Raw genomic sequence first — 23619 nt, forward strand, 5'->3', positions numbered from 1 at the left:
GCGAGTCAACTATGCGCACAGACGAAAATACCAAAAACAATGCAAGAACAAGAGTAATCAATTGTTCTATGCTTCTTACAATTGAAATGCGAAAGGGGATTGAGCTATGTGAAGCTTTGAAAAGTACTTACAAGTTGCTTTGGATGAGTTGCTTTGATGATGAAGCTGTGGAAGAGGAAAGGAAATTTTGGGAGTGGCACGAATTGATGAAGTATGGTCGGGAAATTATGTTAGGGTTGTGACCGGCTAAAATTCGGGTAGAATACAGTGGGGCATTTGACATTTTACTGTGGTCATTGCACTGGTGCCTTCCTCGGTCAAGTTTGAAAGGAATCACATAGAACAACAACAAACTTTCTTGCATCCACAATGGCACTCGCCTAGCCTTTTAACGCGATTTCCTTAAAAAATAACATGCAGTGATTCTTAATATTGTCGCAGGTAGTGGTTCTTGCCTTTAGGCAGGACTTGTCCATATCAATATGGATTTCGAGGTAATCGCGATTCCTCATTTTTCGATTGACTTTTCATGTTAAAAAGTCAATTTTTCCACTGAATGTTCTTAGGTATCACGCTCTTCTCATAATACAAAGTTTTTTTTATTAGACAATGGAAGCCTATTGTTTATTCATCGTCTTGTTAGTGCAATTGTAACCCCTGATGCACTTCATATTATTGCTTCAAGGGGTAGTATCTCTACTACTGTCGCCTACAATTGATGAATTATTCACACCATGTGTCGCCCAGTCGCGTTGGTATCTTGCTGGGTAGATGCCAACCCACCACAGGATTGTGAACCTCCAAGTAAGGACTATAAATACTAAGCTACCTACTCTCATGTTCTATCGCAGAACCTAACGCACGTTTCTACTCCTAGGAGGTTTCCACGTAGGAGCGTCGTTAGTCGAAAAAGCTAGTCATCATAACTCTCAACTCTTCACAGATTTACCCCTATATCCTGGGCAGAACATTACCGTCGGAAGAGATCATCACGAGAAGTATGTGAAACATGCACATCGCTAATATTCATCTTCTTTGCTAAATACCGAAAGTGCTATCTCAATCAATCATCCCTATGTTTCGAAGAAGCATTTCGTTATTTATTCAGTCATCTATGACTTGGAAGACACCTCAAGTCAACCTCCTCAGATATATGTCCGAGATTGCCAGTCTTTGGACGGTACATATGTCGATGACGTCTGTATTGGCAATAAGAAAAACCCCTCAACAGGATTCTACCTTAGTCGAGATGTGGAAGTCACTATCAAACCTCATTGGAAATTCCGCATCTCCCTTTTAGATCACCCCGATCTAGAATCACCGCTTAGTGCAATTCAACTTCGAGAGTCCAGTGTAGGTTCAGCTAATAATCAAAGGTGCCCAGACAAAGTTAACCACGAAAACTATAGCTTTTTAATGATCGGTACATCATTACCAACCGAACGTTAGGTAGTGGGTCGTTCGCATCGGTTCACCTGGCTGTCGATGTAAATACAGGCAAGCAAGTTGCTTGCAAGATACACAACCTCGACCGCCTTCGTGAGTCCAAAGGCTCAGAATACTTAGTCAAGCGCGCAATAGACGAAACTGACATCCTCGGGAAGTTGAGACACGTAGGTGTTATTATTCTAGATTTTAAAAAGCAGACTGTTAATAATGCTGCAAGCCAAATCTGCCCACATTTGAGTATGCGTTTCGTTCTTCTCACACCCTATACGCCCTCACCGAGCTCGCAACTGGGGGAGACCTCTATTCAATGCGCCTTAAACACGGAGTCTTCGAGGAATATGATTGCAAGCCTATTATCCAACAGATAGTGAGCGCTATTCAATATCTTGTACGTTATATCAGGTGTCGATGCCTTCCATCCCTGCCCATGCCATTAAACGAAGTGAAACTAATTGCGCCACGGCAGCACAACGGTAACATCGCACATCGAGACCTAAAACCCGAGAACATATTGTTCATGATTGGGCCAGAATTGAACGGTAGACTAATCGTTGGAGATCTTGGCTTTGCAAAATCTCTGGCCTCGGGCAGAATGACTAGTCGAGTAGGGACTACACATTATATAGCGCCGTAAGTTTATATTATTCATTGTCCTAGGTTTTTGCTAACAGTTTATTAGTGAAGTCGATGGCCACCCCACGCATGGTTTGGCAGTAGACATGTGGTCTCTGGGAATGGTTACTATGTTCCTTGTAGTAGCGGACCACAATGCAATACCTAGCAGGTTCGCAACGATAAACCAAGCGGCCATCGACGGATGGCTTGACGCTGTGTTTAAGGATCGGTACCACGAGGACATCAGTAGTGAATGCCAGGATTTCATTAGGTCGTGCTTGATGTTTGAACCTCGACGAAGAATGAAGGCTTCTGATGCGATGCGTCATCGTTGGCTCCGCCGCCTAGGTAGAGGAGGGGCTAAATCATACAAGAAAGGAGATGCTGATACATGGAAGCCACCACATACAATATCACCACCCGTACAAGAACTTCCCGAGGTGGAAGATATTGAGGACAATATCCAACCAAGAGGGGACGACGCCGCCTACACGCCACCAACCACTAGGTCAGGTAAGAGACGATTCGCAGATGCGGGTGTGAGTGTGGGAAATTCTCAGAATCCGCAAGAATCGCCCTACTTTGAAGGGTCACAGCCACAGGTCCCTAAGCGACTAAAGACATCCGTCAATGAAAACAGATCCCTTCATGGATCTGAACGATCGGAGCCGTCTATCTATACAACTCCAAAGGGGCAGCGTACGGCTATAATAAGGGATCCATACTCCATTGATCAATGAGACCGGTTTTAATACGCTAGTCGTTACACCTGGACTTTGTCAACCCGAGGTACTACTAAGGGTATGCCGAGTAAGTCAAACAACCGCTTTCTACCAGCCAGCTTGTATCATCTTATTGTCTACCTGGCTTGGGAATGTAATTTAAAGAAGAAAAAATTAATTGTAGATTGCAAGTTATTGATCTCTTTCGCCGTTTCATTCCAATTCCTTTGTTCGTGAACTCGCCGAGTCGGCGTGTTTGTACAACACAAAAACAAAGACTCTGTTCCCATTGTCTATTGTTGTCTTGGATGCATACGAGGACAGATAAAAGGCAGGCCAATTCCAATATGCCACTCACCATCATCAGCATTATTCTCTACTGTATTCGAGTCTATTGTAAGTCTATTACACCTGGAAACACATAGTCATAATGCCGTCAGCTCAACAGCAAGATCTCGCCGGAATGAAGACCGAGCAACCCGCGAACACTAAAAACGTCGTGGGCAAGTCTCAAGAAAAGCCCTCTACAGGCAACGGAAATCCTCAGGAACCTCCAAAGCCGGGTGAGGAAGAAAAGGAACCCCCTCGGGACTCACTCACAGGTCGAACACTGGCCGACGATGGCGGATGCTGTCTAAGATGTACCGAAAAGGGGCTACGATGCACCCTTATGTTCCTCGGAATCGGTGGAGAGGACAAATGTTCGGCCTGCCGTCGCAACAAAGCCAAGTACTGTTTCCGCCTGCAGGCACCGTCGCGCCGAATTGGTTGGAGAGGTCCGCCTTGGAAGAACCCGAACTTCTTCACCATCGGTGAGCAGCCTACCCGCGAGGAAATGGAGCAGATTCTTCGAGACCACTACCTAGGCGAGGAGACTTGGCGCCATGGCATGTACATCAACGAGGCGGAGCGCAACTCGCTTGCTCTCCCTCCTTACAATGGCACCGACAGACCACTTGACGAGAGACCGGAGAACTGGAAGTCTGTGAATTGGCAGCATGTTCTTCCAACTTGGGAGAATCGCAGTCTTAAGCCTCGTCCGTTTAACACGGGAGAGGGGGAGTTCGATGATGGTATTCCGATTGATCATGGATTCCTTGTTGATGGTACGCTTGAGTACATGCGCGCCCGTAGGGGATATGAGCCCAGGACTGAGCATTTGAGTGAATATATGGATCTTGGAGAGACGTGGTGATGGTGATAAGATGATGAGATGAAAATTGGAATTAAAAAAAAAGGAGTTGTTAGAGGATAGAGGATGAGTTATTGTTTTATGTTATTGTTTCTTGTTAGGAGTACATAGTCACTGCATCACCAGTCTTTAATCCAAACCCCGTCATATCACAGATAGATATTTCAATTTCTCAATACAATCCTTGTTATATGTAATTGTTAAAGCCGTCTGGCTTCAATGCATTTGTTCAATCGAGTCGGAACAAGGTGTCTTTGTTAGTGCACGATGTAATGAATTGAGGATATGATGTCATAACCCAAATCCATCCATACAACTACCTAGGTACCTACTTAGGTACATATATAGGTAACAACCTAAAAAAATACATCACTATCGTCTCGCACCTTCCAAAGGTTAAAAAACACGTGATATACACGTGTTGATTACACGAGGCCATCGTGAGGCCAAACAAAATGGTAAAAGAAACTCCCCCGGACAGGTTTGAACTGTCAACCTCCTGATGGACTGAATTCCTACTGGAAATAACAGTCAGACGCTCTGCCAATTGAGCTACGGAGGAGAAGGAACGAACCAATCGGGGATTGGCGATGAATTCTCGGACTCTTAAAGGTGTCTATAATGTTTGTGTGGTGGGGTGCTATAGTGCTAGAATTGAGAGGTCCGTGCTTGTTACAGTATCCGGGCACAGTAAAACTTGTATGGGTTACTGTCTCGCTAGAAACAAAAGCAGTAGTACAAGCCAAGTTACAACCCACTCTTCTATCTATATTTAGAGCATCACCATGGTCCTCACGCTACAGATCGATACTATACAGGTTCAACCTTATATAAAACTCCTAGTAATGATACTTCTATATATTATGTAGAGCCAGTTTCTTCAATTGAGTAGTTACTTTCAATGGCTGACCTCGTCGGAATAGAAGAGACCAAGGCTCGAGAACTATCAAAGAAACATCAACCATAAGGAACCCAGAACCGAGTGAGCCGGTGAAGGATAAATTTGCTCCTACTTAGACTCTAGTAACAATAGTTTCATCCCATCTCTTCTTGAGAGGCTAGATCTAGTTGATCACGCGGAGAATCGTCAATGGCTAAATACACGTGTATTTCGGCGAAGAGGATCTCACCTCGACCATTTACCCGTCCTTGGCCTGGATATCGTTAATCTGAAAGAAGTTCACATACCCCACAACTAAGATGCGGAGGTGACATTTCGTGGAGCTTAAGATGACGACCGCATGGTTATCGAGGCGAACCGGTTACTCTCCACGTGTTGGAGGCGCTATATAGTGCTTTATAGTATATGCAGATGTCACCGTTAGAATACGGCAACGGTCTAGACCGAGGCATACAAATTTGTATGGCCTAGCCGGCAAATATCCATCATGCTGGCTCCTTTTCTATTTTGGGCTGTTCCATACTCTTAAAAACTGAGGAACGCCGGGATCAAATTGTGTCAATCATAGGTCTTTATTGAGCTACGAGGATAGTTTTAGCGTAACGAACATGAGGCTCACAGATCTTCTCGCTATCGTCGGCACCCTACCGCTGGTATCCGCGGCGCCATCATGGCTCCCGCTCACCCGCCGCCAGTCGGGATCGACCATCACCGTCGACTTGACCAAGACATACCAGACGATCGACGGCTTCGGGGCCTCGTTTGCGTTCCAACGGGCTAATTTGATCACTAACATGTCGGACAAGACCAAGCAACGGGAACTACTCGACCTACTCTTCAACACAACAACCGGTGCCGGTCTATCCATCATCCGAAATGGTATCGGTTCTAGCCCCGACAGCAGTTCCGACCACATGAACACATTCGCACCGAAAGACCCGGGCGGCCCAACGGCAGAGCCCCAGTATACCTGGGACGGAAAGGATTCTGGTCAACTCTGGCTCTCGCAGGAGGCGTATAATACCTACGGTATCCGTCAGATCTATGGTGATGCTTGGAGTGCTCCCGGATACATGAAGTCGAATGGTAACGAGGTTAATGGTGGCACGCTTTGCGGTGTTAGTGGGACGAACTGCCGTAGTGGTGATTGGAGGCAGGCGTATGCGAATTACTTGGTTCAATACGTGAAGTACTACGCTGAAGCTGGTGTTCCTGTTACGCGGTGAGTTTTCTTCTTCTTCTTCTTCTTCTTCTTATTTATCTTTCTTTCTTTCTTCTTGAAAAGAGGTGATTAAATATTTACGCAACTCTCGATCTGATATGTCTCTAGTATCGGTTTCCTCAACGAACCTGAGTTCTCCACGAGCTACGCCTCAATGAACTCCAACGGAGCACAAGCAGCCGACTTCATTAAAGTCTTACACGCTTCACTTGAAGCCGCAAACCTGACATCGCAAGTTGGTATCGGATGCTGTGAGTCCGAAGGTTGGGGTAACCAAGTAAACATGGTAAACGCTATCAAATCAGCAGGAGCAGAAGACCTTCTAGCCATGGTAACTTCTCACACCTACACCGGCGGTCCATCCGGTCCCATGAATACCCGCGTACCCGTCTGGCTCTCCGAGCAATGCGATCTCCAGGGCCAATGGAGTACATCATGGTACGGCGGTGGTGGCGCTGGTGAGGGCCTGACGTGGGCTAACAACATTTACAACGCGCTTGTTAATTATAACATCTCGGGATACCTATACTGGTATGGATATAAACCCAGATCTAAGTGTTGATTTTATTGGATACAAGTACTAACTGCAATTCTAGGGAGGGTGTACAATGGCCCTCACCAAACACAAACGAGAAACTAATCCGCGTCGACCAACAATCGCCCTACAACTACGTCGTCGCGCAACGTCTATGGGCCTTCGCCAACTGGAGCCGTTTCGTGCGTCCCGGCGCCATCCGCATCGGCAGCAGCGGTGGGTCAGGCGTTAAGAGCGCCGCCTTCAAAAACCTCGACGGGAGTATCGCGGTCGTTGTCATCAGCACAGGTGGATCGGCTAGTAATGTCAACATCAGCTTTACTGGTCTTGAGGGCAATGCGACTGAGGCTACGGGCTGGGTCTCGGATCAGACGCATAGTTGTGAGAAAATCAATGTTACGGTTGCGAATGGTGCGGTTAGTGGAAGTGTGGCTGCGCGCTCGATTACCACGTTTCATATCGTGAAACCGACGGTCCCGTTGGTGGAGAGGAGTGAGGAGAGTAAGAGAGGATGGCGGTTTGTGTAAGTTTTCAGGTTGGTAGGGTTTGTAGGCTTGAGTATCAAAAGTTTAGGTTGAGTTGCTAGCATATACTTCATGAATTTATGAATAAAAGTACATCTCCTAAGTAACCCTTGATGCAATGGATTGGTTGGACCACTGTCTTAGTCTAAGTAGATGGATCCCCAAGCAGTCCCGCAAGTGCGGCCTTTGTATCAGCACCTGTCTCCTTGACTAGCTTCGCTATCTCCCTGAACTCAGGAATTGAGGCGTCGCCCATGCACTCGTACAGCCAACTCTCGCTCGTCGTGACAATCGCCCCCTCGGAACGTAGTCGTGCCAGAGCGATAGGTATTTCCTGCGGATTACAACTACTCACACCATCTGCTAACACATACACTTTGTGTCCACGTGCCACTAGAGATGAGTGTTAGTAGCCTAGGAAGGGGAGTTAGGCGAGGGAAAGGGTGGGGTCCGAAATGCTAGGAATATCACATACGTAGATCTAGCGATGTCTGTGTAACGCATATATGTGACTCAATCCCTACAATCACAATCTCGTGCCCAGGGACGGGAAACGCCGAGGAGATCTCCGCCGCACCTAGCATGCTGAAGGCCGTCTTGTCGGCCTCGGTATAAGGCACTGCGCTAGCGGATATCTCCTTCTGTATCTCTGGTACTGTGGCCCCAAGCTTGGCCGCGATCTGCGTTGTCGCGAACACGGGGATGTTGAGGATCTTAGCTGCACGGAGGACTTTTTGCGTCGTTAGGACGCTAAATCAAGGGCGATACTTTCGTCAGTACCCATGCCTTTACCCAGATGACACTTAGTTTATAGTAGAAGACATACACTTTGTCGAACTGATGGATGGCATTGCGAAATTTGTCCTGTAAATCGCAGACACTACACAGTGCTCCAAGTCAATTCCACACTATTCAGCGAAACAACGCCAGCACCCTCTCATTTCTAGGATGGACTAACAAGATTGCTGGCTTTTCTGTAGCAAATCATCAGTTCCATACGCCTTTCCTGAGGGATTTATGAAAATAATGTGGCTTACTGTGGCGTAATCGTGAACCTGATTCCATGGTAGTAGTGGCGTCGATGGTTACGGACCTCCGATGGAGATAAAGAGATGAGGTTGTAATTGGACGTGGTCGAAGCCCCCTTGCAAATGCGAATTTACCGAATATTTTCGCGGAGCTCATGAGCGGTTGCTACGTGTACCGATATCAAAGTAATGACAAAGATGGGAATTCCGAACTTTGAGCGAAAGCCGATGAGAGCCAGGAGATATAAATGTGAATGCGGATGCGGGGAGCGGGAAAGGGAGCGGGAGCGGAAGTGGGGATGGTGTCAGGTACATTAGGTACTTACGTACCTAGGTAGATACTTAAGTAGGTACATGTACATAATGTACTTTCTCTTGAAATCATGAAGAACTTGATTGATGATATTATAATTGAGTTGGTATAGTGAATTTTATTTTCAAGGTACATCGTAATTGTTGAGAGATGAATACAATTATATCAAAAAGGAGGGAATTACAGCCCAGAGTGTGTACCCAAGAAATCTACCTCTATCCGTCATAGTATTAAGATATCTGGTATTCAAGATACCACCGAAACCTTTGCCCTCTTCAACCATCCTTGATCTCCTTTAACTGTGGCTTTTCTTACATTATACAATTCGTCGATAAATGCCGGGACAAAGGTACCTGGTCCTTTCACATCATCCCGTTCCGCTGCAATTTCCGCTGCGATGCTATACTGAAGCAAACCTGTTATCACTGCTGCAAGTTTGTCATTTGGGTGCGCCGCAATCATAGCAGAGATAGTTGTTCCAAGGCAACATCCTGTACCCGTTACCATGCCCAGGTACTCGTGGCCATTGTCTACGGCGTATACCGTGTCTCCAGCTGTGACTAAATCTGTCTTCCCGGTCATCACAACAACATGTCTACGGAGTTTGGCCAGCTCCTTAATTGCGGGCCCTAACTCCTTAAGGTTCTGATTACCGGGACCACTATCGACGCCTCGTTGCTGAATCTTGGATCCACCAGGTGTACAAGATAGAATTTCCGACTGGTTGCCCTTCAGAACATCCACGAAGCCACCGCCAAGGATAGTCTTAACAGCTGATCGCCTAATGGCAGTTGCTCCAGCACTGTTCGAGTCCTGTTAATTTACAATTCAGAGTTGGGAAGATGGGATGATAAGACTCACCCGACGGGATCGAACACCACCGGCTGCCCAGCATCGTTATACGCCTTCAGCGCCTTCAAATAATTCGTCAATCCATCCGGTGTAACCGTGCCCATATTTATGACTAGAGCGCCGCCTAACTGTGCTAGGTCCTTCGCCTCCTCTCCGTAGTTTGCCATGATCGGGCTCGCACCTACGCTTAAAGCCACATTTGCTGCGAAATTCTGTACCACCAAATTCGTCATGTTATGCGATAGCGGTTTCTTACCGTCTACGGATTTGATTATATATGGCACCAGGGACAAGATCTCCTGTGGCGACCTCGATTGCTGTCCTGGCACAACCGCAGATTTCGCAAATGCGGGAGGTGATTTGACGAGCTGAAGAAGCTCTTTTGAAACTGCTTCAGGGTCTTTGGCTGCCATGATAGCGCTCACGACCGCGACACCATCGAGTGATTTGCCGTTCCCTGCGCTCTGCCATACCACACGCGAGACATTGGATGCATTGATGCCACCAATACATACCGTTTTCACGGGCCATTTTTCAGCTGCGATCTTGAGGAGAACCTCCTGAAGACCTTCTATGCCAATGATGCTTTTTGTGTTCTCTTTTCTAAAGCTGTATTAGCGAATTATACAAGAGTGATGTTTCGAAGCTGGTCTTACGTAGCCGTGGCAAACACCGTCCCAACACCCAAGTAATCAGCTCCTCCTTTCGCTGCCACTTCTGCCTCAGCGACACTATTCGCCGTAACACCAATAATCTTATCCTCCCCTAAAAGCCTCCTTGCCGTCGGTAAATCTGTTCATCACCGAATTAGCGTGTCAATTCCTGTATTACTCCCTCACATACACCATCCCGCCACATCCTCCCCTACATATACATTACGTCATACCCAACCCTCCCCGAACCACCAAACCATCAAAGTAAACAGAAATATCTTAACTCAAAACTCACCAATATCATCCTGTCCAATATGCACGCCCTCACACCCAACCGCGAGCGCAACATCCACACGATCGTTAATCAACAGCGGAACATTGAACCTCCTCGTAATACCATGCAACTTCCTCGCTGTACTAATAAGAATCCCCGTATCACTCGTCTTATCGCGATACTGCACACACGTCACGCCGCCACGCAGTGCCTTCTCGACGACATCGCATAGATCAGCGTTACCTAGGATCGCCGGCGTCGAGTCCGTTACTAGGTATAGTGTATAGTCGACCTGTGGTTTTGGCATTTTCTCTTCTAAGATTACCCCTCACTTATTCACTTCTCTTTAGACGGATCGAGACGGGGATTAAAATATTAGATTAGATATAAAAAAGTGGCGAGGCTTTTAGCAATACGGAAACATTCCGTTTATACATCCATGATCTAATAAAGTTGTGCGACTTATTCCACCGCACCGTACTAAGCACGCAACTAGCGGGGCTAGCAGCTGTCCCCACGCCGTCGGATTTGACGTATTTTCTACGTTAGTTACCAAAGTACCTATTGCTAGTGAACATTAGGCTCAGGTACCCGACTTACAGAATACATCATAATACTGTAAATCCATAATGAAAACACACTTAAAAACGCTTCGTGTTAAATATTATTATTTTATTGAGCTTTGATTTTTATTGGCTTTTTCTTAATCATGTTCTACCTACAACAAGGTATAAGTAGAATCTCGCTGCGACTCATAATACGAGTCGACACGATACAACACGACAGAGCATCATATCAGAACATGAAACTCGGCAAACCATCATACAAGCATTACTCCATTCATCATAGTTGCGTGCACATTTCTGCAGGACCACCTAAAGTAAGGCATTCCTTAGGGAAGTACCCAAGGTCATTTACTCGGCCGCTGCAGTTGGCGTTCTCGGCTTGTTCGAAGAACTCATCCATGAGAAAGCCGAAGCGCTACCAATAGGATTGGTCGACGTACGAGGTGTTCCTGATACGCTCCGGGTCTCGCGGTTGGCTTGAGTTGGCTTCGTCTCCGCGCCTCCAATCGGCGTTCGCTTCGACTCCCACCGAATTGCAGAGCTGCCGCTGCTAGCGCTATCGGCTCCAACCTGGCTTTTGCGTCGAGGTTCGCCACTGCTTCTAGGTGGTGGCGCCGGTTCGTAGGATGCTCCCGTTCTCGCTGAAGATGACGTTGTTGATTTCATCGGCTTCAGAACCTTCATGTTCCGTCCTCCCCGTCCGGCAGGTTGATAACCACTTAGAAGAGCGTTTTCTTTTGGCTCATTGCCATTAACAGTAGGTCCGTGACGCCATGAATTCCAGATGCTTCCCGCTGCCGAAGTTCGACGTGAAGTATCACTCGCAGCATCATTTGCTTGAGCTTGGGAGTCCTTCGCGCTAGAGTCCGACATACTGGCTTCCTTATATTGTCTTTCGCCCTCACCGCCGTTTTCCGAGACACTGCTCGCTCCTGTGGTTGCAGCTTGTTGGCTTGCTTGTTCTGAGGCCGGTGATGCGAGTACCCGAGAATCATCGTCATCGCGCGACTCCTTCCCTTCGGCTCCGTCCGAATGCGCCGTAGTTGTCGATTGTGGCTTGCTGTCGCCCAAGATGAATGGTCGGGCGTTGGCATTCAGCTTCGGTTTCTCTGGGAAAATGGCCATTGTACGAATGTGTTTGAAAACACTATTATCCTCAGGGCGCACGAAGGGGACAGATAACTTCTCACGTTCGCTACCGTAAAGAGTCATCCGGTTCTGCGAGAACAGTACGTCGGCTGAATGCTCCCTTAGTGTCTCACTGCCTAGAAAAATACGGATCGCCTTTTTAGCTTCAACGTTCTCAGGTTGATCCATCCCCGCTACCTCAAAAGTGCAAGTAAGGCTCGGCATCTGTGGCGCTGGGCTCATTCCCCGAGAATTCGGTTGAGATACGGTTGCTTCCGTTAGGTACACAGGCAAACGAATCCGATGAATACCGTCCAAATCGCGATGAATATCGTCCACCAGGTCTAATTCCTTGATTAAAGAAAACTCGACGACCGACTTCTGCGATCCGGTACACACATCGGCGTAAAGCAGAGTATCGTGTGCAAAATTCGCTGTTAACCAACATCGAATAATTGAAGGCACAGATCCCAGTACGAACAAGCTCGGCGGTGGTTCCGGGATCCCGATCGGTGAATCGTCCTCCTGAGCACCGGGTGTGAACGTTGTATCCAAACCCAAACTGCTCCCACGACCGGAAGCAACGGAGTGGATCGAATGGATCGAATGCACCGAATGGCCAGCAGAACTATGTCTACCGTCCGATTTATGAGACAGCGAACGTTCCATCATGTTATTGTTGCCGAGAACACTACCGGGTCTGATGGGACCGAAGTCACCTGAATGCCGGCCGTTTTGTGCCCAACTCGAACCCTGAAGAGCACTTTCATCAAAGCGGACACTATTCGCTCTAGAAGCTGCACCACGTCTAGTAGGTTCGTCTTCGGCATCGAGGTGTAAGCTTCCTAGAAGGTTTTGGCCCTGCTCTTCGAAATCGTCGAATATCTCGTTCGGAGGCATCTGAAGTGGACCTAGACAAACACTATTAGTACAATCATAACGTCACAAATAAGTTGGTAGAGAACGAACCATGTTGCGGTGTACCACTCAGAGCACTAGGAAAAGGTGAGTTCCAAACAGATTTGATGGCAGCATCGTCAGCTTGGCGTTTCTCTAACCGGGAAAGTCTCTCGGCGTGATTGTTTTGTATCATTTGCATCTGTTTGACGTCCATATGGACATTGTAAAGCTCTTCACGAGAAACTGCAAAGCGGGAATCCATGCCCGTTGGGTTGACAAGCATACAGATCGAGAAGGCGATGTCGACGAAGGATTATGCACAGCTAAGAGCAGTATCGAATAGAAGCACGAGAGAGGCAAGCCGAGACGCTTGCGTTGTAGGTCGGAAAGGACGGAGTCGAAGAGTTGACGTCGAAAGAGCAAGGATAGCCCACTCGTAGCATTGGATGAAGACCCTTTACAAAGTTATAGCCCATCGACTTGATGTATAGACTCCAAAGAACGGTGCTTCGCGATGTGATTAACTCTCCCCGTTTGAATCGCTGTGGCCTCTATCCTTGATATATGAATGACAAGGTCCACCACCACCTCCTCATTGCAGAGGACCTAATGGTCACTTTGCGAAGCACCGTTCGGAAACAATTTTTTTCTAGCAATCCGAACGTGGTAGACGCTGATGATTATTATTATTGGGACTATTCGAGGTCGAAACACAGTGGCTTCCGGCGGACGTAGGGAGCGAGACGACGACGCGGCGGGGCAATGCTAACTCGGAATATCGGTCAGGCAGGTAGGCAAGTTTTGTGGTCGTGGGAATATAATATTCCAGAATGCTTCGCGGTTGAGCTGGAGCGAGGCGACTCTCTTGGCACCAAGACGGTCGGGATAGTAGCAGTATATTATTACGATCACGAATACAAGTTACAACTCCAAGCGAACTGTCTTTTTTTCTAAATGGACGAGGACAGGTTTGGTTTGGGTGTCGGAGGTGGCGACTGGAATTCGAAAGGGATCTACAGGTATACGACGTTTAAGTAATCGAGGTCGACGTCAGGGAAAAAAAAGCGACTGGGATAAAGAATAGGATAGCAGCAATTCAATCGACGTTCTAAGGTTTCAGAATGGCATCCGAGATCGATATATTGGTGGGGTGTGAATGTGAATGACGGTGGGAAGTATTAAGGCATTAATTTTACCTTACAAAGTGGAAGTGAGAGCAGATTGTATAAGAAAGAAGAGGAAGGAAATGTGCGTTAAGTTTCGTCGTGGATGTAGAAAAAATAATAAGCTTCTGAGAACAGGCGATTGCTAAGAATCTAGGTGATGATGATTTGGTTGTAAGTTTATGGATTTATGGATTCTCACACTATTACGCTCTTCACACAAAAAATGGTTGGTAGTACATAAGGAAGTACCTGCCTCTAGGTCGTAACGGTCGTTCACGTTCACAGGCACTTATCCACCATTGGATTCCCTTAGCGTGCATCAAACTTCAGTACGTACCACGCTATTGATAGGCAGGTATTTTCCTAAAGCACTGGCCAAGGAGCTGCCGCCTATAAAGAATGCCATACATCCTAGTAGTGACCCCTAGCTTAAAACTAGGATCTCCAACTAATACCTCACTTAAGGAACTTAATGAGCACTACCAGGGCCCATTCTTCCCCAATGCAACTGTGTATATAGAGGTAGGTACCTGATTGACACGGATACTTCAGAAGGATTCGCCTGCGTTAGTGTACTTCACTCCTGCATCGTTATGTTCTACATAACAACAATTAACTCCATCCATTATCGGTTGCACACTTCTCACATATACAATTGAATTAATTCGGAGGAGCAAAGGAGTCATATATATGAGTAACTTGGCTTTTCTATTTTCAGAAATCCTCCCAACCGATAGCATCTTGTTGTTTCTATGCTAGCTATGAGCGATTACAATGTACCAGGATTCAACTCCCGCCAACGCGGGAAGACTTCCTTTCCTTCGGGGAACGGATCGATATGTGGCTTGACAATATCAAAGAAGACCTTGTAGGCTTCTCCGCTCATGTGTAACCCATCTGGTAAAAGTTGTTCCAGGGCACCTCGCTTGCCTCCAGGATGCCCTAAAGGAGAACCATTCGCGTCGAAGTCCGGAGTCAGGGAAATGGCTTTATCCATAATTGCCTTTTGCAGATCGATAAGCACCACACCGGGAACCTCGGCGGCCACTTTTCGGGCAGTCTCAGAGTAAGCAGCGCTCACAGCCGCTTGCCTCGTCGATTGCGGGTGGCCTACGGCCGTGTCAAGAGGAGTAAGTCGAATCTCATCTAGTGGAGGTGGCGTGACCAGTAGGATCTTTGGATTGTGAGCTTTTATGTGATCGTGGGTGATGATCTTGATTAGGTTCTCTTTGTACTGCTCAATTGGAACCCCTTGAGTATTGGTCGGAATTGGGAGAGCCGCATCGTTCGCACCCAGTAGTACAAGCTATGCCATGCTGCGATTAGAATCCGGATACATTTCGACACCAAATACACAACAATGACACGACACGTAAGCTACCATTACTACTTACTAGGTATTCTATCTGAGGACCCGAGGATGATGGTGGTAAGAATATTTGGGGAAGGTATTCCAAGGCATTCTTAGTATTATAACCAGAGAAGCCCCTATTGATCACATCTAGGAATCGTATACAGTCTGCGAATTGATTAAAAATAATCGTACTTATTAATCTTATAGGGGTAGGGAACGTACGATGCTGTAGCGCTCCATGAAACGAGAAGCCACCTTGAACTTCACTGGCGTTTTGGAAGAGCGAGTCCCCAAATAGGACTATCTGGTTATATGGCTTCTATTTCGCACGTTAGATTAGATTTCAACTTATGCTACATGAGGAAGGGATATTTGGCATTGGAATACTCACAGCCATGGTTTCGAATGAGGATCCAGAAGGGGAAGTTGGTTATCTCGGTGAAGACTAGGAGGAGATTAGGACGGGTCACCCACAACAAAGCACCAGACGAGTTGGGACTAAAATAGTGGACAAAGTAATGAGGGGAGTTTTACTCAAAATTTCGTGACACATGCATGTCCTCATACTTTAGGTAGATAGGCACGGCCCGATCAATACGGATGTATTTCTGCCGAAGGTGTTAGAACAAGTTCCATGAAAGCGGCAACCAATCAGAGACTATTCACGCAGGAATTCCGGCTTCTTTCCGAGCATCGCCAGATCTCCGACATCGTCGTGCTGAAGAATTTACGTCTATTCATATATGTATATACTCTATGTAGATTGCTTATTTGCTCAATCATGTACCGGAAGCATTCGAATGGAACCTCTCTTAATTCTCTTAATTACCCTTCTGGAACCCTGTATGAACCGAGGGTTCGGGATATGGAAAGTTCATACCATCGAGACTATATCCTAAAAGTAGACTAGGCCTTTGCTATTACTTTACGGCGTTAACCCAGGAAACCGCGCTTAGATCGTTAGCTTAATAGGATACTTGGGTAGTATTATTTTCCTGCGGCGCGAGAACCAACAAGCCTGGAGTTGAAAATTAAAAAGGGAGACTCGAAGAGTTGACAAAGACGAGGCTATGAACAATAGCTGAGAAAGATTATCTATCGCTTTTGCTCTGAATAGAATAATTGTAAACATATAGTTGAGATTCACAAGTTATACGTCATCGAATTGGGGGTTCTAGGGTTATCAATTAACGTTTAGGATGCAGATAGGTACATGTAGTTTTCAACTAGAACATGCTGAAGTTAACTGAAGACGTTTTTTTTCCTGTCCTACCCGAGACTTGCGGTTATCTGCGCTTAAATCCGAGATAGTAGCATCCATGGCCTTGGGGATTTTAGTTGCTGATAATAATGGGCCTCTTTTTATCCAAGATCCGTGATTGGACAAAGATCTTATCGACAAATGCTACTGCTAAGAAACTTTGCTCCCCGCTAAAATTTTGGGAGAAAAGTTCAATTGCTTCCACCAAAATTCACGGCGCATTCTACCATTACAAGATGTTCTAAAGGTCTAGAAGACCATTTTCTAATGGAATTACAGACGCCAACACCACATATAACAAGATGACAACGGCATTGTCTGCGCAACTTGCGCAGATTGCTGCGAATTCGAAATCAACACTTGATGTAAAAGCGCAGAAAGCCGCCCATTCAAAGTCGTTGATCTTCGAGCCTCGAGTTGCCGCGTCGCAAAACTTCCAGACTTTATATGGTATCTGTCGCCAAGGATACGAGGAATTATGCCAATTAGATTCTCGATTTGTCCCTTATGGGACGACGATATTCAGCGAACAGAGCCAAGACGAAGATAGGGGGCAGATGACTGCTGCCGAAAATGAAGAGCTTAACAAGAAGATCGAATCTTTCCTCCGTCTCGCGGGTGCGCGATTGAGACTGATGCCAACTATCAAGGCTATAGAATGGCTCATCAGGAGGTTTAGGTATGCTCTTTAGGCACATACTACGGCATCATAGTTCTGACTTTGCGATAGGATCCACGAATACAACACTGCTATACTTATCTCGACTTTTCTACCATATCATACCATACCGGCGTTCGTGACACTCTTATCTATCCTCCCCAGCGACCTACCACATGTATACAAATTCTTAAACCCGTACATACAATCCTTAACCCAACTTCCAAGATCTATACTTGTCCACCAAGCTATACACCATCCCGAATTCCTCAGTACCCTCTCGACATATACGTTAGATGCCTGCAAGAATCAGCAGCACTACCCTGCTCTTATATCGTTCTGGGGTGGTATCGTGACCGAAGCAGTGAATGGGATGTTAGACAGAATGCGATCCGGCCGTCGTACTATCCAACGAAGCAACGACCAAACTCTATTACACCAAATAGGACCAACTCTCGGTGATGCTTTGGTCATGCACAAGGTTCCTGGTCTGCAAATAGCTTGCTATATGGTGATCTCCGTGTTCGTTGCAAAGGGCGATCTTGATGATGCCGCTATCAGTGCCTTGATGGAGCAGCTTGTAGCTGGATGGACAGCCGAGTCTCTGCGCCCCGGTCTTGTATGCCTCTCGATTCTGGCCCAGTACCGTTCCGCGAAGCAAATGTCTGGAAAAGTAACAAGGGCACTGCTTAAGGTACCCAATCTTTCTGACCTTCTTGTTGAGATTGGAAGAGAGCATAACATCGGGAAACTAGCAAACGGTCTCTCTCTAGCCTTGGTGGAAAGGGCGCACAAGAAAGGTGATATAAAGGGCTTATCAGTGGTTGAATCGCTTCTCTTGGGATCAATTCTCAATGATCAACAGTCAACGGTTGTTTTCAAGAGTTTATTACTAGCAGCTCACAAAGTTGAGGATAAAGTGGACGTGCAAGGAGAAGTGCGAAAAGCTCTCGCATCTATAATCATCAAGCTTTCGCAGTTGAATACAGATGCTGGGAAGCTCTTTACCCGAGCGATTGACGAAACCGAAATCGATGTGGATACCTTGGAACTGAGACTCGGAATTGACCTACGGCCGAACCTAGCCATAATAGAGCCCGAACCAGATGTCCCTATGGCGGATAATGAGCCTACGACAACGGCAGTAGACACATTCCTGTCTGCTCTTCAGCGAGTTAGCGGCATCACCACCTCGCCGTCAGATTCATGTCTTCGAGCCGATTCATCGAACGCGTTCGCTGATATCTGTTCTGTTTTCCTTTTTAGTGTTGCAGAGCCTGATAATCTCAGGTCTTTCGACAAACTTCCGCCTCTCCAGTATAGCTCAGCGAGTGAAACGCCTTTTTACTTTACGTTCCTCGTACGAATCTGGTGTGGTCCCTATCCAACTTTAACTCGTGTTGCTGCTCTGGATTTGGCAAAACAGCGTTTAAAAGAAGCTGACTGCAAGGCCGTTGATTTCCAAGCTCTTTTGCCATACAGCTTTGCAGCGCTAAATGATCCATCAAAAAAGGTTCGACGAGCTGCCGCAGACCTGATAGCCGTCTTAGAAACCTCTTTCTCAGAATTGGACAAGAAATCTGAGGACCATGGCCGATGGGCCAGTAACCATTTATACACCAGCGCTGATTCGTTGGAATGGATGCCCACAAATATTTCCCATAAATTATTGCGGAATGTCGTTACCCCTAGCCTTGAGGAATGCGTTCTAAATGCCGATTATATTATCGAAGTCTTACAAAGCGCCTTAAATGGTGGTTCGAAAACTAATGCTGATCAGGACAAGGATAAGAAGAGCCATCTTTCTCACGGAACGCGACGCTCTATTTTAACCTTCCTCGCTTCCCATATAATCTACACCCCGCTTTTACTCCTGAAAATTCGCCTTCTCGCCTCATTAAATCAGGTCAAGGGGGTATCGGGTACTACTCGTACTGAACTACTTTTACCCTTACTGAAATGGTGGTCATCGTTGTCTTCCGACGAGGCTACCCGCCTCTGCGCCGAAGAAAAAGTCGAAGAGGCAGCTTTGGATGAAAGCATCGCCCAAATAGTGCTTCCCAATGACAAGAGTGGCCTAGAGTTCTCATTGAATGTCGTGGGAACTCAGCAACTTGTAATAAGACCTAATCTTCTTCATGTCATCTTCTCGCGCATCCAGAATCTATGGCCAATCATGAAGACCGAGGCGAGGTACCTAGTCTCCAAGCGGATGCTTGAGCTATCACAAAAAGACCCGTCTAGTGATGGTGGAGCTGTTTCTAGCGAGGCTGGTAATCTCTTAAGAAACATTGAACTGTCGACGGATATACTCCTATTCTTCCTCGAGTCTTTACAACCTGCGGCAAAGATGGCTACGGAACCACCGTCAGGCAAACGTAGGAGAACAAGTTCCTCGGAAGCTCACCGTGGGTTCGGCACACAACCAACGCCAGAATTGACTGCGATGCTAAGACAAGTGACGTTTGTGTTGCAATTGGTCGAAGGATCTGATCCTGAAAAACACCCGGAGTTGCTCAATGCGCTATTCAACGCTCTATCCGAACTTCAACATTTTAGAGTGTTGGTTGGTTCGGAGCTCGGGTATCTTCAAAACCTCATTCTTCGAAGTCTGTTGGCTATGGTTCCTGCATACAAGAACAACCAGTCTCTCAAGATTGACAGCACAGGCGGGCATGGCGACCTCCTTGTTAACTGCATCCAGAAATCCTCTAGCCCCTCTGTACAAAACACCGCACTACTTCTTGTCGCAAGGTTAGCGAATGTTGCTCCCGATTTGGTGCTCAACAGCGTGATGCCCATTTTCACGCATATGGGGGGCTCGGTGCTTCGGCAAGGTGATGATTACTCGGCCCACGTAGTCAATCAGACGGTCAAAGAAGTTGTACCGCCGCTTATCCAATCACTTCGAAAGGGTAAGATCAGTCCACTGGCAGGAGCTTCTGAGCTTTTGCTCAGTTTTGTGACCGCATATGAGCATATACCATCGCATCGAAGGCTTGGCCTCTTCGTGTCTTTAGTGGAAACACTAGGTGCCGAGGAGTTTCTTTTCGCACTCTTGGCTATGCTTACACATATGTACGGCATTACCGACCAGGTATTGTCGTTTGCTACTGAAGTTTTCAACCACTTCACCGTCGAAATTCAGCTCCAGTCCTTGATCAAACATTTTGATCTTATTGGCGATGTCTTCCAGCCGAGACCTAGCCTATCTTCCGTTCTCCTTGGCACCAACGAGCAAGTTGATCGAGATCCTCAGAAGATTGGATTCCGTCAATTAAGCTTGATTCCCCAACTTCTATCTAGCAAGAAATTGATGTCGCAAATCGCCAAGCTAACTGAACGAGATGATATGGAAGCCTCAAAAGTCCGTGAGCTTTATTCGACGCTACTAGAAAATCTCCTAGTTCTGGCGGACTCCTTAAAACAACAAAAGAATCTCTACAACCGCTGCGGCGATGCGCTTTCGAAGCTTCTAAACCTCCTCTCTATTGGAGAGTTTATTAAAGCAGTTGAAACACTCTTGGATAAGCCCGATGTTGTCTTACGTCGGAAGGTTCTACGAGCCGTTGAGGTCCGAATCGATGAAGAGAGCCAGGCAGATGCCACTTCTAGAACGGCTCTACTTGCGTTCTTGCCACACCTAACGGCCATTATAAGGGTATCTGACGATATGGCTTACAAACACATAGCTGTAGGCTGTGTAGACAAGATATCCGAAAAGTATGGCAAGAAGGATCCAGAAACCGTTACCGCGGCCGCCTCGATCATTGCTAGCGATAAGTGCTTAGGTCAAGATGACACTCAACTTCGCATTATGGCGTTGCTCTGCCTGGCTTCCTTGGTTGACGTACTACAAGATGGCATTGTACCTGTTCTACCTTCTGCTATTCCAAAGGCGCTTGCGTATGTAGCAGAAAGCATTAAAAGCGAAACTCCAGGAGTGGAGCTCCATAATGCCAGTTATGCATTCATCGCTGCATTAGCACAGTATCTCCCTTATATGCTGTCTGGATCCTATTTGGGGCAACTCTTGGCAGTTTCTGGTGCATCTGCAAATTCTAGCCTAGGCAGCGATGCCAACGACGCGAGAGTACAGTGTCTACGACTACTTGCCAAGCAGGTGGACGCGAAAACGCTGTTTTCCGCCCTAGACCAGAACTGGGTCACAGCCACAGACTCAGGTTCCATTGTAAGTTGCCAGAACACAGCACATTACTATAATAGTACAACTAACATAATAATAGGCCACACGAGAGTATCTTGACGTCCTTGGCATCGCAATCGACAAGCATTATAAGGCAGACATTTCTAAGAATGTTGCTACCCTTTCAACCATATTCCTCAACACCTTCGATCTTTCTCGGCTGCTACATTCTAAGGGCGCTATTAACGACGACTTCGCTAGACAATTACCTCGCATCAAAGAAACGACTAATGAAGTAGCGCTAAAGATGATATACAAACTCAATGATGCCGCCTTCCGTCCTATCTTCTCGCAACTAATGGAGTGGACTATTTCATTACCGAAAAAGGATACCGAAGGCAGAAATCTTCGACTTCTCAGTGTTTACGGGTTTTTGCTCACTTTCTTCGGAAATCTCAAGTCTATTGTCACTAGCTACGCCTCTTACATCATTGACAGTGCTGTTGAGGTTCTCCGTACAGTAGATCCGAAGAAACCTGTGCAACACGAGCTTTGGCAGAAGGTTCTACAAACTCTCGCCAAGAGTTTTGAGCATGATCAGGACGATTTCTGGCAAGCCCCGGCCCACTTTGGCGCCATAGCACCCGTCCTTACCTCCCAATTTTCCCACGCTTCTTCTATTAAATTTGACTTGACGCATGATCTTGTACCTACAATCGTGGAACTAGCTGCCGCTGCCGACTCCCAAGAGCACCAGAAAGAATTAAACGGTGCTCTACTAAAGCATCTGCGTTCGGAACACACAGCCGTTCGTCTTGCGGTTGTAAAATGCGAGCAAGCCCTCGCAAGCAGGCTGGGTGAGGAGTGGCTGGCTATGCTACCGGAAATGCTCCCGTACATAAGCGAGCTGCAAGATGACGACGACGAAGACGTGGAGAGGGAGACAAATCGCTGGATTGTAGCGATAGAAGGCGTTTTGGGTGAGAGCTTGGACGCTATGTTACAGTAAGATACTAGATAGAATTGGGCTAAATAAAAAGCAAAATGTATTGTACAACCACACTTTGTTCAAGTGGCTTGAGTGATTTTTTTTCATCCCCACCGATATGCTGTCGGGGCCCGTCCCGTCTTTAGGATGTCTCTACTTTTACTATTATTCAGAATATCACATACAATTCAGGTCTCACGATAACATTAATAACCACAAGCACACAGTAATCCACGAGTTTATCGCATCATTGTAGATTGCATTATAGCTAGCCTAATCTGCTAGGTACCCTGATCTGATCTCATAACTCCATTTCGTGATTTCGTCCTAAGCCTAGCTTTTTTTTCCGCGCGACTCCTAATACACCTGCAAGAATAAAAATAAAAAGCAATTCATCCGAGATCATGTGGCTAACTCATCGGCCCTTATAACTCCGGAGTCGAAGAATCGGATATATCGTAGCCGAAATCATTCCCTGCTGTTGTTGGTCGATCCGCGATCCATGGCTGAAACTATCCGACAGGTAGGTCTGGAGCAGCGATGGAAAATGTCAGGCATGAAGGGTATAAGCGGTAGACGACACTCAGCCAAAATCCTTGAGCGGATATGAACGAACTCTGGCTTAGATGACTAAGGCGAGGGAGATTAGGGCTACGAGCATGACTACGCAGGATACGCCGGAGTAACCGTTGCCGTCTAGAGCCGGACCGTCGGATGTCATGGCTATGCTCATGGTTGGAATCGCGCCAGTGCTGGAGGCGGTGGCGTAGTCGTGTAACGCGCCGGTGCCGGTTGCGTTCATGGTGCTGTTGGTTGTGTTCCAGCTCATTGGGAGAGGGACGATGGTTCCTGGGGCGGTCGGGCCTAGGGGGAGGGTTTCTGGGATGCTGGTGTTGGTGTTGTTTACTCCGAAGGGGTAGAGAGACGCGGTGGCAGAGGCACTGAGATCGCTAACGCTGTGGGTGTGGAAGTGTTGTGTGGTCAGCGTGGTGATGATTGTGCTAACTACGATGCCGTAGCTGTCGTCATCGGATGAGGTACTGGACGCGGACGGAGGGGCAACGGTTACCGTGTAAACATGGGTTGAGTTGCATGGGGTCGCAGTCGTTGTGTTGAAAGGTATCGGGGCGACGGTGACGGTGTAGACGGGTGTCCCAGTGCAGGAAGTTGA

The 23619-nt window shown here is 46.9% G+C and overlaps 8 protein-coding genes and 1 non-coding gene across 9 annotated transcripts; 4 read left to right on the forward strand and 5 right to left on the reverse strand.

Annotated features, from left to right (window-relative positions):
- The first annotated feature begins 343 nt into the window (after positions 1-343).
- F4822DRAFT_385050 (kinase-like protein) lies at positions 344-2997 on the forward strand. Its single transcript, XM_051456593.1, has 8 exons — positions 344-494; positions 567-804; positions 878-998; positions 1053-1353; positions 1410-1613; positions 1667-1837; positions 1916-2079; positions 2129-2997. The coding sequence occupies exons 2-8, from the start codon at positions 735-737 to the stop codon at positions 2802-2804; spliced, it is 1707 nt and encodes a 568-aa protein (XP_051319341.1). The 5' UTR covers positions 344-494; positions 567-734; the 3' UTR covers positions 2805-2997.
- Positions 2998-3010: 13 nt separating this feature from the next.
- On the forward strand, positions 3011-4385 carry F4822DRAFT_16952 (uncharacterized protein). Its single transcript, XM_051453267.1, has one exon. The coding sequence runs from the start codon at positions 3217-3219 to the stop codon at positions 3979-3981; it is 765 nt and encodes a 254-aa protein (XP_051319342.1). The 5' UTR covers positions 3011-3216; the 3' UTR covers positions 3982-4385.
- A 61-nt stretch (positions 4386-4446) lies between these two features.
- On the reverse strand, positions 4447-4540 carry F4822DRAFT_t11. The gene has a single exon. It is a non-coding gene; the product is annotated as a tRNA-Asn (tRNA).
- Positions 4541-4759: 219 nt separating this feature from the next.
- On the forward strand, positions 4760-7251 carry F4822DRAFT_385056 (glycoside hydrolase family 30 protein). The gene is made up of 3 exons (XM_051456594.1): positions 4760-6101; positions 6210-6632; positions 6698-7251. The coding sequence occupies exons 1-3, from the start codon at positions 5488-5490 to the stop codon at positions 7161-7163; spliced, it is 1503 nt and encodes a 500-aa protein (XP_051319343.1). The 5' UTR covers positions 4760-5487; the 3' UTR covers positions 7164-7251.
- On the reverse strand, positions 7200-8420 carry F4822DRAFT_17009 (Isochorismatase hydrolase). The gene is made up of 5 exons (XM_051453273.1): positions 8198-8420; positions 8119-8134; positions 7987-8040; positions 7636-7910; positions 7200-7553 (listed from the first exon to the last, which is right to left on the reverse strand). Exons 1-5 carry the CDS (start codon positions 8343-8345, stop codon positions 7306-7308), a joined length of 741 nt encoding a protein of 246 aa, XP_051319344.1. The 5' UTR covers positions 8346-8420; the 3' UTR covers positions 7200-7305.
- Positions 8421-8625: 205 nt separating this feature from the next.
- Positions 8626-10915, reverse strand: F4822DRAFT_17140 (TMP-TENI-domain-containing protein). Its single transcript, XM_051453296.1, has 4 exons — positions 10302-10915; positions 10010-10145; positions 9363-9956; positions 8626-9303 (listed from the first exon to the last, which is right to left on the reverse strand). Exons 1-4 carry the CDS (start codon positions 10585-10587, stop codon positions 8748-8750), a joined length of 1572 nt encoding a protein of 523 aa, XP_051319345.1. The 5' UTR covers positions 10588-10915; the 3' UTR covers positions 8626-8747.
- A 1-nt stretch (position 10916) lies between these two features.
- Positions 10917-13396, reverse strand: F4822DRAFT_17139 (uncharacterized protein). The gene is made up of 2 exons (XM_051453295.1): positions 12944-13396; positions 10917-12885 (listed from the first exon to the last, which is right to left on the reverse strand). The coding sequence occupies exons 1-2, from the start codon at positions 13155-13157 to the stop codon at positions 11195-11197; spliced, it is 1905 nt and encodes a 634-aa protein (XP_051319346.1). The 5' UTR covers positions 13158-13396; the 3' UTR covers positions 10917-11194.
- Positions 13397-14506: 1110 nt separating this feature from the next.
- On the reverse strand, positions 14507-16052 carry F4822DRAFT_385068 (SGNH hydrolase). Its single transcript, XM_051456596.1, has 4 exons — positions 15786-16052; positions 15617-15713; positions 15435-15559; positions 14507-15346 (listed from the first exon to the last, which is right to left on the reverse strand). Exons 1-4 carry the CDS (start codon positions 15789-15791, stop codon positions 14810-14812), a joined length of 765 nt encoding a protein of 254 aa, XP_051319347.1. The 5' UTR covers positions 15792-16052; the 3' UTR covers positions 14507-14809.
- An 806-nt stretch (positions 16053-16858) lies between these two features.
- On the forward strand, positions 16859-22585 carry F4822DRAFT_385072 (uncharacterized protein). The gene is made up of 3 exons (XM_051456597.1): positions 16859-17334; positions 17386-21505; positions 21561-22585. Exons 1-3 carry the CDS (start codon positions 16958-16960, stop codon positions 22467-22469), a joined length of 5406 nt encoding a protein of 1801 aa, XP_051319348.1. The 5' UTR covers positions 16859-16957; the 3' UTR covers positions 22470-22585.
- The last annotated feature ends 1034 nt before the right edge of the window (positions 22586-23619 follow it).

The sequence above is a fragment of the Hypoxylon trugodes genome, assembly GCF_022578975.1.
Source record: "Hypoxylon trugodes strain CBS 135444 unplaced genomic scaffold F4822scaffold_1, whole genome shotgun sequence".
In the NCBI taxonomy this organism is placed as follows: Eukaryota; Fungi; Ascomycota; class Sordariomycetes; order Xylariales; family Hypoxylaceae; genus Hypoxylon; species Hypoxylon trugodes.

Coding starts and splice junctions, on each gene's coding strand:
- F4822DRAFT_385050 (XM_051456593.1), top strand. CDS start 735: ATGTGTCGCCCAGTCGCGTTGGTATCTTGCTGGGTAGATGCCAACCCA. Junction 1,614..1,666: donor TCCTCGGGAAGTTGAGACAC/GTAGGTGTTATT, acceptor TAATGCTGCAAG/CCAAATCTGCCCACATTTGA. Junction 1,838..1,915: donor TGAGCGCTATTCAATATCTT/GTACGTTATATC, acceptor GCGCCACGGCAG/CACAACGGTAACATCGCACA.
- F4822DRAFT_16952 (XM_051453267.1), top strand. CDS start 3,217: ATGCCGTCAGCTCAACAGCAAGATCTCGCCGGAATGAAGACCGAGCAA.
- F4822DRAFT_385056 (XM_051456594.1), top strand. CDS start 5,488: ATGAGGCTCACAGATCTTCTCGCTATCGTCGGCACCCTACCGCTGGTA. Junction 6,102..6,209: donor GCTGGTGTTCCTGTTACGCG/GTGAGTTTTCTT, acceptor ATATGTCTCTAG/TATCGGTTTCCTCAACGAAC. Junction 6,633..6,697: donor ATCTCGGGATACCTATACTG/GTATGGATATAA, acceptor CTGCAATTCTAG/GGAGGGTGTACAATGGCCCT.
- F4822DRAFT_17009 (XM_051453273.1), bottom strand. CDS start 8,345: ATGAGCTCCGCGAAAATATTCGGTAAATTCGCATTTGCAAGGGGGCTT. Junction 7,911..7,986: donor ATCCATCAGTTCGACAAAGT/GTATGTCTTCTA, acceptor CCCTTGATTTAG/CGTCCTAACGACGCAAAAAG. Junction 7,554..7,635: donor ACAGACATCGCTAGATCTAC/GTATGTGATATT, acceptor ACTCATCTCTAG/TGGCACGTGGACACAAAGTG.
- F4822DRAFT_17140 (XM_051453296.1), bottom strand. CDS start 10,587: ATGCCAAAACCACAGGTCGACTATACACTATACCTAGTAACGGACTCG. Junction 9,957..10,009: donor ACGGTGTTTGCCACGGCTAC/GTAAGACCAGCT, acceptor ATACAGCTTTAG/AAAAGAGAACACAAAAAGCA. Junction 9,304..9,362: donor GTGGTGTTCGATCCCGTCGG/GTGAGTCTTATC, acceptor GGACTCGAACAG/TGCTGGAGCAACTGCCATTA.
- F4822DRAFT_17139 (XM_051453295.1), bottom strand. CDS start 13,157: ATGCTTGTCAACCCAACGGGCATGGATTCCCGCTTTGCAGTTTCTCGT. Junction 12,886..12,943: donor GAGTGGTACACCGCAACATG/GTTCGTTCTCTA, acceptor GTGTTTGTCTAG/GTCCACTTCAGATGCCTCCG.
- F4822DRAFT_385068 (XM_051456596.1), bottom strand. Junction 15,560..15,616: donor TCATGGAGCGCTACAGCATC/GTACGTTCCCTA, acceptor ATCAATTCGCAG/ACTGTATACGATTCCTAGAT. Junction 15,347..15,434: donor GTCCTCAGATAGAATACCTA/GTAAGTAGTAAT, acceptor AGCATGGCATAG/CTTGTACTACTGGGTGCGAA.
- F4822DRAFT_385072 (XM_051456597.1), top strand. CDS start 16,958: ATGACAACGGCATTGTCTGCGCAACTTGCGCAGATTGCTGCGAATTCG. Junction 17,335..17,385: donor TGGCTCATCAGGAGGTTTAG/GTATGCTCTTTA, acceptor ACTTTGCGATAG/GATCCACGAATACAACACTG. Junction 21,506..21,560: donor CCACAGACTCAGGTTCCATT/GTAAGTTGCCAG, acceptor ACATAATAATAG/GCCACACGAGAGTATCTTGA.